Here is a 16143-nt window from a genome sequence, read left to right as displayed (position 1 = left end):
CTGAGATTTGAAACTTACATGTATATGTGTGGAAAAATAGAGGGAAAGTTTGCCATTATCTGGTTCTGCTGAGAGGAGAGAGGTGAACACAACAGAGATCCTGGCTCTGATAATCTGCTGTTTGAGTGTCACATTTCTTTCACAACTAACTAATTTTAAAGGTGAGTTTACAGTTTGAGAGGGGATGTATGTGGTAACTTAAGAAATGAATAATAGAAATGGGAATTGTTTTTGTTGTAGTTACACATGGTGGTTTCATAATGTGTCAGTCTGTAAAAGTGATTTTCACTTGGCCCGAAAAAAAAAGAGCATTAAGTGTGCTTTCAAATTGGCAAAGAAATTTCGTTTTGGCACTAATGTGAAAACATGACTCTGTGTGCATAGAAGAATTATAGGCAGAGATTTATTGTGTCTTGCTCTGGTGATTTCACAGTTGCAGTAGATGGAAAGGGGGAGCGAATTTTTGGGGGAAGAAGCAGAGGCTTAGCACACACCCATGTGCTTGCCATGTATAGTCATGCACAGTAATTAGAAGCGAGTGGGGTTTTCAGGTTTAAGTCTGTAATGCAAATACATTCAGCATCAGTAAGGCTGGTTGCCCCTGCTGGAGTGTAGGCAGTCACAGAGAATACACACGGTGGTGCTCTGAAAAAAAAACAGCTTGGACATGTGCATTTAAATAAATTTAAAAAAAAGGTTTCAGAATGTGTCAGTCTGTAAAAGTGATTTCAAATTGTAAAAAGAGATTTTCACTTGGCCCGAAAAAAAAAGAGCAGTAAGTGTGCTTTCAAATTGGCAAAGAAATTTCGTTTTGGCACTAATGTGAAAACATGACTCTGTGTGCATAGAAGAATTATAGGCAGAGATTTATTGCGTCTTGCTCTGGTGATTTCACAGTTGCAGTAGATGGAAAAGGGGAGCGAATTTTTGGGGGAAGAAGCAGAGGCTTAGCACACACCCATGTGCTTGCCATGTATAGTCATGCACAGTAATTAGAAGCGAGTGGGGTTTTCAGGTTTAAGTCTGTAATGCAAATACATTCAGCATCACTAAGGCTGGTTGCCCTTGCTGGAGTGTAGCAATGTAAATATGTGTACTGTATTATAAAATGGTTTAAAAATATTAATACTTTTTTCTTTTTTTTCAGATCGATATAGAAAATTTTTGGAAACTACAACCATTTTAAAAACTATTTTTTTTAAAAACAAATGAATAAATATTTTTTTGAGTGAGTATGGTAAGTCAATAATAATAATTGTAGTCTCTCAAGGACCTTGTAATGTGATAAATGATTTTTAGTGTTTTTTTTAAAAAATAAAAAAAAGGTACGCTTACCGTACGCGTACGGTAAAAAAAAATAAAAAAAAGTTTTTAAAAACATATGTAAAAAAAAGATGAAAGATAAGGTTGGCTCTTAAAAGAACCGTTGTGTTCATGCAGGGACAGAGGAAAGAAAGATTGGGAATATTAGACGGTACGAAAAGTGTGCTGATCTATTTTACTGTTCACCAGGGAAACACTGGTCTCCCTATAAGTAATTAGATCGTGACAAGTGGCGCACCGTACTTCAACCCTCGCAAACCGAGGGTTAATTTCCAGAGGGCCAGCAAAAGGAGATTCTCCCCCCACAGATGAAGGGCTCACCTGACCTGCAGAAGAAGGAGTCTGCCCTGCAGGTGATGGTCCAGGCTGAGCTGCTGTGGATGTACTGGCTCGTCTTTCTGAAGAGTTACCTCCAAAAAGATGACCATGTGTCCTTCTGTGTACTTCCTGGAGGTGTCTCTTCATGGTGTGATTCCCAAAGGAATACTTCCTGTTAGGATTACCTCTAGAAAGTACACGCTTACACAGCTTGCAAGTAACTAAGGGTGCATTCACCTTTTGCTGGCCTTCTGGAAAAGTAAAATAATCCCAAACATAAGAAGGCTTTACTTTCCTCGCTCTCTGCCTCAAGACAGTGCTGCTGGTGCTAGCCTCACTCTCAGAAGAGCTCTGCTGTTCTGCCATCGTATCCCAAAGACAAACCAGCTCCTTCTCCCAAGGGATCACAAGCAGAAATGAGGGGAATGGGTGTGGTGTAGGAGAGTTCTAGAACTGAAAGTAGTTTCAACCAATCAAAAGTTGTGTTTCAAGATCACATGACCTACCGTACGCTTACGGTACGCTTACGGCAAAAAGTACGCGTGCGCGTAAAAAAGACACGCGCTTGCGCGCATGCGCATAACAGTCACTCCCCGGCACTTCCGCGTAACGTACGCGTGTTGCGTAAGCGCGCACGCGTCCCACGCGCAGTACGCGCGGCTACGCAAAGTACGTAACTATACGCAAGCAGCGTAGATAGATTACGGGCGTTGCGTAAACCGTACGCTTACCGTGAGCTTACGGTACGCGTACTATAAAAAAAAAAAAAAAAAAAAAAAAAAAAACTGGAAATAAATTTTACATGTTTATTTTAAAAAATATATATAAAAAAAATATTTAAGGATTTTAAAAATTTAAGCATAGTCTTTATAAAAGATAAGAAAATTAAATTAAAAATATGTTTGAAAAAAATGAAGAATAAAAAAAAAAAATAGCATTTAAAAAACCTTGCAAATTCACTGAAAAAACCATGGGTTTCACACACGTTATAGTTAGGAATTAGCATTTAAAAAACCTTGCAAATTCACTGAAAAAACCATGGGTTTCACACACGTTATAGTTAGGAATTAGCATTTAAAAAACCTTAGAAATTCACTGAAAAAACCATAGGTTTCACACACGTTATAGTTAGGAATTAGCATTTAAAAAACCTTAGAAATTCAGTGAAAAAACCATAGGTTTCACACATGTTATAGTTAGCTGGACATTTTACTCGTAAAAAACCAATGAAATTGCCCCGTTATAGTTAGTTCAGCTAACTATAACTCGCGCGCCCGCAATGCACTGCTGATGACGTCACATATTACATCACTCATGACATGGTCAGTGACATCACTCATGACATCACTGATGACATCTCAAATGACATCACTGATGACATCACTGATGACATCATCCAGTGAATGTGTGTTTTTCTGAAAATTAAATATGTTTTATATATGTGTATCTCAAGGTCGATGGAAGAATAAATGGGTATATAAGTGTCTAAATGGATGATTTGTTTTTGAAAAATTGATTGTGTTACTGACTGATTAAGTGTATCTCTCACTTTGTGTATAAGTGGCTGCATGGGTTGGTGAGTAGCTACATGGGTGTCTATATAGGTTATTAGTTGTTTTTTTGAGTATCAGTCTGAGTGTCTGTATGGTACGGTGGGGGGTATTACGTAGTGCATAGATGCATGAATGAGTGACTCACTGTTTGTATGTGTTGAAGACAGCATGTGTGCAGGACTGTATGGGTGGATGAGTGTGTGTATGGGTGTGTTAGTGAGTGAATGACTGTCTCAATAGTGTCTTCAGGAGTAACTACATATGTTTTTAACTAGTATATGTGACTATTGGTGTATATATGTGAGTATATGTGAGAGGGAGAGATTGAAAGAGTTCCTGTATGAATAAGTATGTGTTTCTATAAGTGATTGTTTAAAAGACTAAGTATGTGTAAGTTTCCGTAGAAGTAAGTATGGTGGTGTGTGTATTACTGTATATGCAAGTAAATGTATGTTTTATTCTTTATTAGCATGAGTGACTATGTGTGTGAGTAACTCTATGGATGAGTGGCATTGTGTAACAGGATGTATAGATGTATGAGTACATATGATGAGTGAGTACATGTATGAGTGACTGTATAGGACTGTTGGTGAATGAGTGGATGTGTATGTGGATCTTAGAATTACTGAAGAGGTTGTTGTAACTGGTATTGGTATGTCCATTGTTTTGAAATTTTTAGTCTCTATTTTTGAATGTGTGTATCAAAGCTTATATTAAGGTGAGAGGAGGTCTGCCACTCTATCACAAGGATGATGTCATCAGTGATGTCATCAGTGATGTCATTTGAGATGTCATCAGTGATGTCATGAGTGATGTCACTGACCATGTCATGAGTGATGTAATATGTGACGTCATCAGCAGTGCATTGCGGGCGCGCGAGTTATAGTTAGCTGAACTAACTATAACGGGGCAATTTCATTGGTTTTTTACGAGTAAAATGTCCAGCTAACTATAACATGTGTGAAACCTATGGTTTTTTCACTGAATTTCTAAGGTTTTTTAAATGCTAATTCCTAACTATAACGTGTGTGAAACCTATGGTTTTTTCAGTGAATTTCTAAGGTTTTTTAAATGCTAATTCCTAACTATAACGTGTGTGAAACCCATGGTTTTTTCAGTGAATATATATATATATATACATCAAAAGAATACCCTTTGAGGCATAGAGTGATGCATGAATTATGCATAAATGAAGCAGAGAACTCTGGGTAGTTCTCAAGTTTAGGTCGAAAGCAGCTCCTGTATAGAGCACTCTCAACACCAACAACACTCTAGATCTGCTCAACTCAAATGTCTTCTTTTCTATCAAAGTCTTTAAGCATAGGATTAGCACAGTGCCATCCACGCCGAGATAGAAAGGGACAAAGTCTTTTGCCACTTCTACAGCAAAGTCTTTAAGCATAGGACTAGCACAGTGCTGTCCATGCCGAGCTGTAAAAGGAAAAAAGCCAATTACTACTCCAGGTACAGTATTACAGCTGTGAATTGGTACAATACCAACCAAGCCAACCTGAAATGAGTAAAAGCAACCACAGACACAGTGTTTCGCTCTACTTAGAGCTCTTTAGAGAGATATAGCTTTGTCCAGACACAAGGGAGCACCCAGTATAAATCAAAACAATACCCTTTGAGGCATAGAGTGACACATGAATTATGCAAAAAATGAAGCAGAGAACTCTGGGTAGTTCTCAAGTTTAGGTCGAAAGCAGCTCCTGTATAGAGCACTCTCAACACCACCGACACTCTAGATCTGCTCACCTCAAATGTCTGCTTTTCTATCAAAGTCTTTAAGCATAGGATTAGCACAGTGCCATCCACGCAGAGATAGAAAGGGACAAGGGACACGGATGTCAGCTTGATTGGTTCTTTTGGGAAACGTTATGTCAGCTGCCATAGGTCTGATCTGTTTATTATGAAACATTATGACAAAAGCAGTAGGCCTTACATTTATTGTGAAATTAATGTTTTAAGGCCACCAGGCCTTTAACATGAGGTGGGGCAATCCTACCCCAACAATATATGAATTGTGGGTCTACCTGAACGAGCAGAAGCCCACAGTATGGTCACCATCCTGTGGAAAATTAAATATTTGACAAGATAGCACCACAAGATCTTTCACTGCATTTCCTTGGGTGCACTGACATGACCGGTAATATTCTGGCTATTCAATTACAGCCAAAAAAGATGCTATCCTCCAGTTGGCCAGAAGGATGAGCTCACGAACAATAAACAATTAAGAATCTTCTTTTTTCCTATCCATACTGAGGCTGCTGTCCAAGCAGTGACTTTGCTAGCTAGATCTTAAATACATATTGATTTTTCCTAAAAATTTAACATACTGGATGACAAAGCGCTCCTATTCTCCAAACCAAGCAAGGCAAGGAATTTATCCACACAGTGGCCTTTGGGTCATGGCAAAACAGTGCCCAAATGTCTGCCCAGAGACCACGAAGGTCAAAGAAGAAGAAGAAGAAAAACTATTGACAACTGAAGTCCTCCAGACAAATAGTAAAACAGATTGTACTAAATACTGCTAGTCAGTGGGACCTGGTGCAATCACCATTTCGGGACTCAAACCCTGACTGATTAGCTGGAACTGATTAGGAGGATTCGAGAGAAGAATGAGCCCATAGTGCACATGTAACGTGGATGACAGCAGATGAGATTGCATCCTGAATATACCGGTGTTGCCCGCCCCAGAAGTATACTGATCCGAATATATACTGCAGCCCTATGGGAATAAGCATTGCAGAATTTAGTAGTATCAATGTATGCACTTGAAGGGTCAACTCATGTTCATTGTAAAACCTAGAGGCTGTAGGAGTTATCATCATAACACGATGGTACTAAAAGGGTGGATAGAGGGAAGAGCACTAAGAGCATATGCATTGTGCAATTTTGAATGTAGCACTGGATGCCTGTGAAGGGTGCAGAAAAATAACCTAGAATACCCTACACCCCAAATGGCCATCCTGCTCGCCTCTTTTACTTCTTTGCAAATGTCCAGTGGTATTGCCTGGCAGGATCTTGAGGGAAATAAATGGATTGCTGTTAGACCTGATATGAGGCGACCAAAGGATCAAGGGGGCACTGTGTAACTGCCAGTGATCGAAGGGTGAGACGTGTGGCGGCCCCTGACCATGAATCTTACTATCTGGCAGCGCAGTCGCAGCGGGTAGCCAGGTGGATGGGGAACTCACACAGAGGTGGCATACATGGGACTCCATGGGGTTAGAGAAACACTGGCATGTGAAGTAATGAACACTAGAATCAAATCACAACAATGATAGAAATTACTTGATATAGCCAAACACTGCTGGAAAAAAATACTTATTCGAACTGAAACAGAAACAGCATACTCCCCTGAACTTCCCTTGTGGATATACTTCAGCTTACGTAACATAGGGGTGACATTGGGCAGAGACAGCTGGAACTGTGCCAACATAAACACACATGGTGGCTTGTATGGTAATGATAAATTACTAATGTCTTACTAACTACAATGGAACACGCAAGTGCTTGTAAGTCAATTTTTAACATAGAACGCATTAACCAGACAAATAAAATCCACCTAGAAGAAGGGGAATGCAGAACCATCACGCAGGGCCCTTTGTAAAATATACTAACATATGGCAGAGCCAGGAAAGCTGTTACATCCTAATGTCATTGTATTATACAACAATCTAAGATAGTCACCTCTCCTCTAAAGGAACTGTGATAACATGATTGACATGAAAGAATGGGCTATGATGCTTTAATATCCATCAAATGTCTCGAGCAATGCATGATTCAAACTGATTCAATGTAAAATGCTTTGCATAGCACATCAAACATCATAAATTGCACAGAAAATAAATGCCCCACTGGCTCAAACGAGTGTCCTGGATTCCATCAGCCTGGAGGGGATATTGCTCCCATGTTCAGGAGGTACCCGGAACTTACTCTATACTGGGAGTCGCTTCAGAACATGGCGCGCGAAGTGACTGGCGGTGACTATATAGGGCTTGTATGAAAAAGTGTAGGATTCAGAGTCTGGAAATAGATGTGCAGGCTTCGCATGGCTCCTTACTAAGAGGCAGGTGGGTATATCCTGGAAATCACCTCTGTCTCCATCAATATATTCTGGGACATGAGAAATGTTCAAATAGACTACACCCTTTCTACATCGCAGCGATAAGCAAGGGGGAGTGAATCGCTCAATGTGGGAAGCAATGATTGTAACACCTAAGACCAACAAAGATTACAGACCCTCCTAGGTCTCCATAATAGTACTGTGAGAAATTGCCTCGAATTGAGAAGGCGCGCGTGCATAGACTCTCAGTTTAGCACTTCCGCAGAGCTTGGCGGTGTACTATTCATTTATCTATTTTCTGACCATGACGGTGGACGAGCCACGCCTCCTCGAACCCCCATTGGGCTCTAACTCAATCCCCATACCACACCAAGATGATCTGTTATCCACTTGAAGGTGCTCATAAGTTAGCATGATAAACTCAGTTTGAATGCTTCCCCTCGGATGATAAACTATGCAGAGACCTTGACCTCGGCTATGCCTTGTTTGCTTTTCTGTGCTGGTTTGTTGAGTGCTACAGTGCGGATCATGTCTTTATTGACCAAGTCAAAAGTGATACACTCGACCTCTAAACTGTTTGTGCTGCATGTCAGTCAAGCACAAAATTAATAAAATTGATTTTAAAAACAGCTAATAGGCTTTAAGGGCGATTGTTTTTGCACCATGTTAAAGCCTGTAGATCGGTATTGCGGTCATGGTTTCTCATAAATGACTATAATGGGCAAATGATCCGAAGTTGGTTTTGTCTTTGCAAATCTCTGGTGGTTGAAGGTCTGTATTATGAGAATCCTTCTGAGGTAGAGGTTGGATATTGTTTTTGGCAACTTTAGTTGCATAGATATTTCTGATTTTATGACTGTATACTTGATGGTTGCCTTGTAGGAATGCTCCTGCACATTATCGTAGGCCAGAGTTGTTTGTGGAGATGAGCCAGTTGATCATGGCTATTGGCTTCATTGGTTATGTCAGATGCTGTAGGCCTGATCTGTTTACTATGAAAAATTACAAAGACAACAAGTTTGAATAATCTTTTATGAAAATCATATATTACCACCAACAGGCCTTTTAGAGGGGGTTGATGTTACTCTGTGTTGGTGTCGGTAGGCAGGCATTTAGTTACATGAAATCACACAGATTACTCTAGCAAGCAAGGTTTTTGATGTTGGTTACTTTCTTTGACAAACTCACTGAGAAGAAGATTTGCAATTTGATAACCCTAGCTAGATCTTCTTAGAAGGGCCTGGTCATTGTAGCTATCTGCCAGGCGCTTTTAATAAAAACAACTTTAAAAACGTCTACATTCATATAGATATATAAAGGTGCAGATGTATCAAGCGTTTTTTTGTTCGCAAACAGGCAGATTCACAGAACCTGCCCGTTTGCAAATGCAAAAATTGCATTTCCGATGCAGCAAACCTAATTTTGCGATTCGGAAACCTGTTACCGGATCGCAAAATGGGTTTCGGATTCAGTATTAGGAAGGGGCGTGTTTAGGGCGTCACTACCTAATACCGAATCGCATTGGTATGTATGAATGTTTTGTGACCGCAATTGCGGTCGCAAAACATTCACATTTTACCACCGACTTCAAGTAGGTGGTAACCCATTTCGCAAATGGGAAGAGGTCCATAAGGGACCCCTTCCCCTTTGTGAATGTTTTTGAAACCATTTTTAAGAGCAGGCAGTGGTCCCACGGATCACTGCTTGCTCTTAAAAAATGAAAAGAAATCTTTCATTTTTCATTTTGTAAAGCATCTCGTTTTCCTTTAAGGAAAACTGGCTGCTTTATAAAAAAAAATTGCTTTATTGAAAAGCAATCACGGACATGGTGGTCTGCTGATCTCAGCAGGCCACCATCCCCGTGATTTTTGCGATTCATAGGGGGTTGCAAAATGTGCCCTACCTCATTAATATTTATGAGGTAGGTCATTTGCGATCCCCTAGGAATCGTAAAAGGTGTACTATACACCTTCATACATTGCATTTTGAGATTTCCTAATTACGAATCCTTGTGATTCGCAATTAGGGAATCGTAAAATGCTATCTACGTACATCTGGACCAGAGAGTCATTTGGTCATCCCTATTCTGTCTGTTGGAGTGTCAATCACATTCTGGTTCCCAAAATGATGGCATACTACATTGGGAAATGGGCTCAACCATTTCTGCCATTGGTTTTATTGCCCTGTGAAGTATAGGATTTTATCTGTTCACGTGCACAGCCACCTGAAAATTAGTGTAATTCTTTGTCTGACCTGGTGCCTTACTTTTATTTTTTCAATTTTTGCCTTTTAAATGCCCCCTTTAAATTTGTATTTTCTGTTCCTTTTTCTTCTACGCGCCTTCTACATAACCTTAGACAATCTTACCTGGCTGTTCGCTTCCTGCTCCTTTTATCTGCAGTGTGCAGCTTCCTCTGCGGCCAATATTTCTAAACTGGACTGCCAACTTTGTCCATTGTCTATCATTATAGAAAAGCCACAATATTTAGAAGCCACAGTATTTAGAAACATTGTGACAGTGACACACTGCACTCTTCAGCATTTGAGGATGGCCACCAAGCACAATGGTTACAGAACATCCATATCTGTACTTCATGGTGTATCATTCATTTTACCACTACAAGATGGACGGTAAATTGCTCCCAAACGTTTCAGCTATGTTGAAACGATAAAACAAAAATACACTATGCAATTTGTCATTTTATTTTTGTATTGGAAGCACGTTAGCTAATTATAGGTTGTGTTTTATTTTTTATTTTTTATTTTGTTCTTTTAATTTATCTTCCATGAGCTTATTAAGTTTGTGTGTCTATTTTAAAGTGGCTAGGTTAATTGGTGAATGCAAGAATGTGCCACTGGGTGGATCAATTGATGTATGAGTGCAAGGATGATGACAGTGCGTGTATGAAGACTTATTGAGTGCCTACAATTATCAGTGACTTGAAAAGGCATTTTCAGTTATTTGCCAAGCTTATTAGCATTGCCAATGTTTGTTCTCCTACTCAACTGCTGCTCTTCCTCTTTCTTTACTCCCTCCATTCCTCCCTCACGTCTTTCTTACTTTATTCGTTTCTCCCCCTGTCCCACATTCCTTCCCTCATTTCATTCCCTTCCCTCTCACCTTCCCTTCTGATTTTGGAATGGTAAGAAAAAAAATTATAGTCATACATCTGCAAACTTCCCTCACACACTTCGAATTTGAAGTGAATCCTTTCAAATTCTGCATTAAGGAAGGGTTTTATAGCTCGGGGCTCGTACACAGTCTCCTTGCGTTTTTACATTTTGACCTATTTAGTGAATTCTGAATTTCATCCGTCTATTTATGAGGGCGCATGTTAAACACAGAGGGGCAATTTACAACTTCTGGTGCATCTCTGCAAATCAGCAGTGATGCGCCAGAACAGATGCGTCACGTAATCCCCCCCTTGCGCCACCACGGATGCGTCGCATTTACAATGCGGCGCACCATGGTGCAAGGAGGGGAAGATGCGTGACGCATCTTGTGGCGTATGGGCGGCGCATTGCTGGAGTCGCAAGCGTGACGCAACTCCTGCAATGCACAGGGGCCACCCATACTTCACGTGGTGCGTCACTCCTTATGCCTGCTTCAAGCAGGCGTAAGGATTTGACGCAGCAGCATCGTAAAACTGACTCAGTGAAATTTTGTAGATTTCACTGAGTCAGTTTTACGGGGCTTTCCTGCGAGGGAACGCCCTCCCTGCGACAGAACGCCCACATGAAACCTGACGCAGGTTTTATGTGGCGCAGGGCTTCACAACCTGACGAATCTGCCTAGATGCGTCACGTTGTAAATAAGTTGCAATGTGGCGCATGGTTTACGCCGCCGCTGCATCACAAAAGTGACGCAACGGCGTCGTAAAAGTGTCGCAAGGGGCTTGTAAATCTGCCCCAGAGATCGCATCCCAGGAAAAGTGTGCTTCTGGTCAACGGGGCTCCAGTTGTTGACTTGTTGGAGACTCATGAAAGCTATCGTTCTGCTCAGATTCTATCAGAAATGTTCAGATTGGTGCAGGAAAAGAACTGAAGTGTATGAAAGTAAAGGCCTCACTGAAGACAAAGTGAAGTCTATTGTTGCACATCAGGAGCAAGTAGGGACTGGCTGATAGCTAATAGCTGTGTGTAGTTGGTATTGCTTTGTAGTACTACTTTACCACATCCCCAGCTGTGTACTTAACCAAGTTTTCACTTGAGATGGGAACACGGTTACTCTGCACATTTATCTACATATCGATGATGAAAAGATCAACAAATATTTCGAGCATCTAGCAAATTCCAACACATCTTGGAGCACAGTGCCGTGACTGGGCTCATACTCCACAGAAAGCACCGCACATACCAAGCACCAGCTAACCCTGAGTCTCTCTTCCACCTGTTTTAGGGGATTCTGGGTTCCGGCTTTGCCCTGAAGGTACAGGAACAGCACCGGCAGAAACACTTTGAGAAGAGGAGAACCCCGGCAGCGAACCTCATACAGGTGAGTGGCGAGTGTAAGAAGGCCAAGTGCTGCCTTTTTCAGATGGCAGAAGCTGGCAGGGTGCATATATTTGTGTCTGCTGGGGTTGCCTGGCTGGTTTATCTTCTGCAGGATTGAAAACGTGTAAAAAAAAAGATCATAGAGTAACACTGTCACTACTTTACGCTGTCTTGCGAGTACGTTTCCTCAATATGTTGAGTCTGGTTCTGGACACACTAGTATTTCACCTCCAGTTTTAGATACTTTGAGAGAAAGTGCTTGTCATAGGTGCCCGGAATGTGGCTGGTAAGCCGAGTTCATGTGCAGGGGGGTAAATGCATTGCGTATTATATGCAGACAGTGATGATCCACAGAAACACTTTGAACAAGGGCCGCTCGGCCACAGTGGCTCAACATTGGTTCCGAAGGCAGTTATTGTAGGTTGAAGTTCATCTAAATGTTCTACATGGTAAGAAACGGGAGGTCCGCCATAGGTGGGTTGGTTGTTCCATCCAAAGATAGATAACCAAGATGATCAGGGACGAATGAAACAACATGACGTACACTAAGTAATTGTCAAATTTACTTATACACCAATAACATATTTCCTGGTGTGGTACTAGGTGAATAAGAGTCAGGCTAAGGAATATGAGAGTGTAACAAAAGAAGTCATCAGCTATTTGATCTTCATCAGGTGAAAATTTATGGTTTTCTACAATGGTGCCCAAGAAGTGATGACTAGCCAGAGAGTAGGGAGGGAGCTGCAGTAAAAGGGTCCTTGCAACATGCAGGCAAAAGGACCCCGGATGCTTTATCGATAACAAGAAGCTGAAGTTTTGTTCCTTCTTGCACTTGAACCGCTGGCTGCGGCAATAAGACAGTGTTCACAAATAGCAGCCATTCCTACACCAGCAGGGATCTCAAAAATTCTTCTTTATGCAGATGACATATTGCTCACACTTACTGATCTGCCTACTTCACTCCCTAGACTCATGTCTACCATTTCTCGCTTCTCGATCATTTCTGGCTACAAAGTTAATTGGAATAAGAATGAAGCTCTACCATTGTCCAGGGGTACAACAAAAGCAGCTATTTTGGGCTATAATTTTCAATGGAAAGTGGACCGCCTGAAGTATTTAGGTATTTACATCAACACAGGTTTAGAACGCATGATTCAAGATAACTTAGATCCACTTATTGCCAAAACGAAGTCAGAGTATGAAAAATTGTCCCATTTTAACTTGTCTTTTTGGGGTAGAGTACAGGCAGTGAAAATGATTATAGTGCCCCGTTTCACTTATGTTTTAGGTATGTTGCCTTTGACAGTTAAAATATCAATAGTGCGAGATATTGACAAAGGTATTAAAACCTTTACGAACCATTGGTGCGAGCGGCTGCCCAGCACCACACCACTCGTATCAAATAGCGCAGACTCGACCTGAAGGTATTGGAGCGTTTTACATGAGCACCAGTTACATTACACAAGGACATGTTTATTTTGATTTTAGGCACGAGGAGATTAAGTGATATGCTCAGAATCAGAGAATGTTTGTGAAGCCGACACAGAGACTCAGACCTGGTTCCTCATGTCAAATCATGTCAGCAGCTCTGGCCGTTACGCCACATTCTCACCTCTTGACTTTGACAAAGCACCGGTAGCTGAAAATGTATAAGTGCAAGTGGCCTTTGCTAGTGCGAGCGAGTGACAGTAAGAGTTTAGTGTAGCCCGAGCTGAGCACATTTAAGATGGTGCTATTAAGAATTATACAAGTGAATCGGCTGGTATGTCAGTGCATTGAGGCTGCCTCTCTTGTCTGGACCCAGGCATTGACACGGCACTAGCTGCAAAAAGAATCCTGTTGCCAAACGAGGGTAAATGCACCAATCATTTAACATTAAATTAGCATCAGCATCATTTCCCCAGGGAAGACGATACTTTTTTGCGGATGATTTATTTGCCCCAATCTTTTTTAAACATTTTAGATTTTTAGAGAGTGACAAGGCTAACTTGGAGGGCAGAGATACAATGCTGTTGTTCACCTTTCCTCATTTCCTTCCTGTTATTCCTCTCTTCTCAGGTTCTTGATTTTGCCACCTTTCTCCATTTTCCTTCTGTACCTTCATAGCCTTCCTTCTCCCTTTTGCTTAACTTCCTTCCCAGCATCTGACCCTCTCACTTTTCCCAAACAAACAAAGAATACAGTTTCACAATTACATTCTTTTCTCTCTCCCCTAAGTTGCGGAATGAATCATTCAAAGTTTTGTACACTGAGTGGCACACTCACTCAGTCTTCTATCACTATATCCTTGCTGCATTTCACCCATGATGATGGATTAGTAGTTAGTGTTAGCATGCTATTTTAATCAGATTATTTCCTTTCTTCTCTAGGTATTGGAGCTCTTTACATGAGCACCAGTTACATTACACAAGGACACATTAATTTAGTTTTTAGGCACCGGGAGATTAAGTGATTTGCCCACAATCACAGTGTGTTTGTTGAGCTGACATCAAATCCGGTTCCTCAGTTCCAAAGTCAGCAGCTCTGGCTGCTACACCACATCCTCTCCTTGTGCTTGGGTTCTCTCCTTTACTCAAGACATTTGATGATTAAATTATACAATAGTTAAGTGCTAGGTTTCTGAAAATTGTATATCAGAAGAAGGGTACTAGCGAATACAGCATTTTTCGGACCCTTGCCAACACATTTTATAAAGAGGTGTGGCGCCGCGGCCAGGGCGACTGACTCTGGAATCTGGGGATCACGGTTCGATCCCCGGCGCTGGCGGCAGATAAGCCCAGCACCATGTGACTCTGGTCAATAGCTTGCTTAATCTTCCCGACGGCCCCAGCGCCTAGAGACCCTTACGGGTGATTGTTTGCGCTTAACAAATGTGGATTAATATGTCTGAATGTTATTCTGTCCCTCCTGGGGCCGTCAATGGTGCCTTTGATGAAAGCACAAAGCGGATAGCCTGTCTCTGCAATTTTAGATTTTGAAAGAAAATATATAGGACCAATGTATGCAGTGTTAGGACATGCTCGCCTCAGTAGTTGATACAATTTAATCACCTCTGTATTTGAATATTATAGGATCAGTATGGGAGTTCAGACAGAAATACATTCCCTTATGGCAAGAATTTTAAAGCTAGAAACCGCTTTTCTGTAGGTAGTTTGCAGAGTTTTGATGATGATCAAGAACTAAATAAAATGGAGGCATGAACACCTGTTATTGGAAACAAGAAACTTCCTTGAATCTCCAGACTGTCATAGGTACTTGTCGTTTGTTCTTACAAAATACAAATCGATTAAAAAAAAAACACACACACACAAATAGGAACTCGAAGTTGAAAGGTGCGAACTTTTTTCCCTTAGTCAATAAAAATTCGTGCACATGCCCAGTTTCTATTCTTATGGCAGATTACAGAGGTCTTCTTTCTTTCAGTATTTTTGGTGTGGGATGGATGTACAGACCTTGTTTCTTTGTTCATGATATGAGCAGATTTCAGAAGCAGTGTTTCTTTCCGTGTTCAGTTGTGTGCAAGCTTTGGATGCCACCCAAGTCACGCCACCATCACCCCACCGAAGGCGCTACTGTCCCTTCCACCACACAACCACCTGCCCAATAGTAAGTTGGGGCTGCAGTGGGCTGCTGTAAACCCTCTCCCACCCAAGGCCCTCCACCACATTGTCACACAAAATGAAGTGGAGCCTGCAGCGGGGCCCCAATCCTCTATCACCTGCCCAAGACAGCAGTGCCCCCTCCACCACACCACCGCCCACAACCCTATCCCCCATTCTGCCACTCTACACCCAAAACAGGACTGTAAGAAACTGGCGTATTAGTTGAGGGGGGTAAGGACCCACCTTGAGTAATAATCACAATCCTTGTCAAGGTGAACCACTAAAGGATCTCATTAAACGTGAGCTCAACCCCGGCAGCTATGGCGCAGAGCAGACAACTCAGAGGCAATGTGTAACCGTAGCAAAAGTCAATTGCCCCAAAATGTAGCTAAATTCCAAGTTTCTGTGCTGCTAAATTTGCTAATCTATGTCACAATATCCTGGAGGTCTGTGTTTAGTTAACGGAGGTTTTGAAATGTTATATTTAAAGTTCCAATAGCTAGTTACAATTTTTCCGAGCGATTGTGATGAGAACGCTCGACTCTGTGAAATAGTACAGGGTCCCTTATAAAAGACCATATCCTGTTGGTAGGAAAGGCCTCGTAAGAAGTCAACTTTATGAGGTGGTGACGTCACCCTAGTTCCAACACCTGTTCATCTTTTCTCTTTTATGTAGTTCCTGGAGTAGTCCGTATTTCATGTCACATTGCTGTATTTCGAAGCAGGAACATCTAGAGTTTGTGTTTAAACATTAACTGAATTGAAGTAGCGTCTTATGGTA

The 16143-nt window shown here is 41.4% G+C and overlaps 1 protein-coding gene across 2 annotated transcripts in view; it reads left to right on the top strand.

Annotated features, from left to right (window-relative positions):
* Nucleotides 1-16143, top strand: part of KCNQ4 (potassium voltage-gated channel subfamily Q member 4) — an 821604-nt gene that overhangs the window by 665023 nt on the left and 140438 nt on the right. For both annotated transcript variants that reach the window (XM_085648482.1, XM_085648483.1), the window contains exon 7: nucleotides 11666-11761. In XM_085648482.1, coding sequence (XP_085504608.1) covers nucleotides 11666-11761 — 96 coding nt within the window. The remainder of the gene's footprint in view (nucleotides 1-11665; nucleotides 11762-16143) is intronic.

Source organism: Triturus cristatus, chromosome 3_2, assembly GCF_964204655.1.
Source record: "Triturus cristatus chromosome 3_2, aTriCri1.1, whole genome shotgun sequence".
Taxonomy (NCBI): domain Eukaryota; kingdom Metazoa; phylum Chordata; class Amphibia; order Caudata; family Salamandridae; genus Triturus; species Triturus cristatus.
Note: the sequence above shows the minus strand (reverse complement) of the source record. Positions and strands in the feature narration are given on the sequence as shown.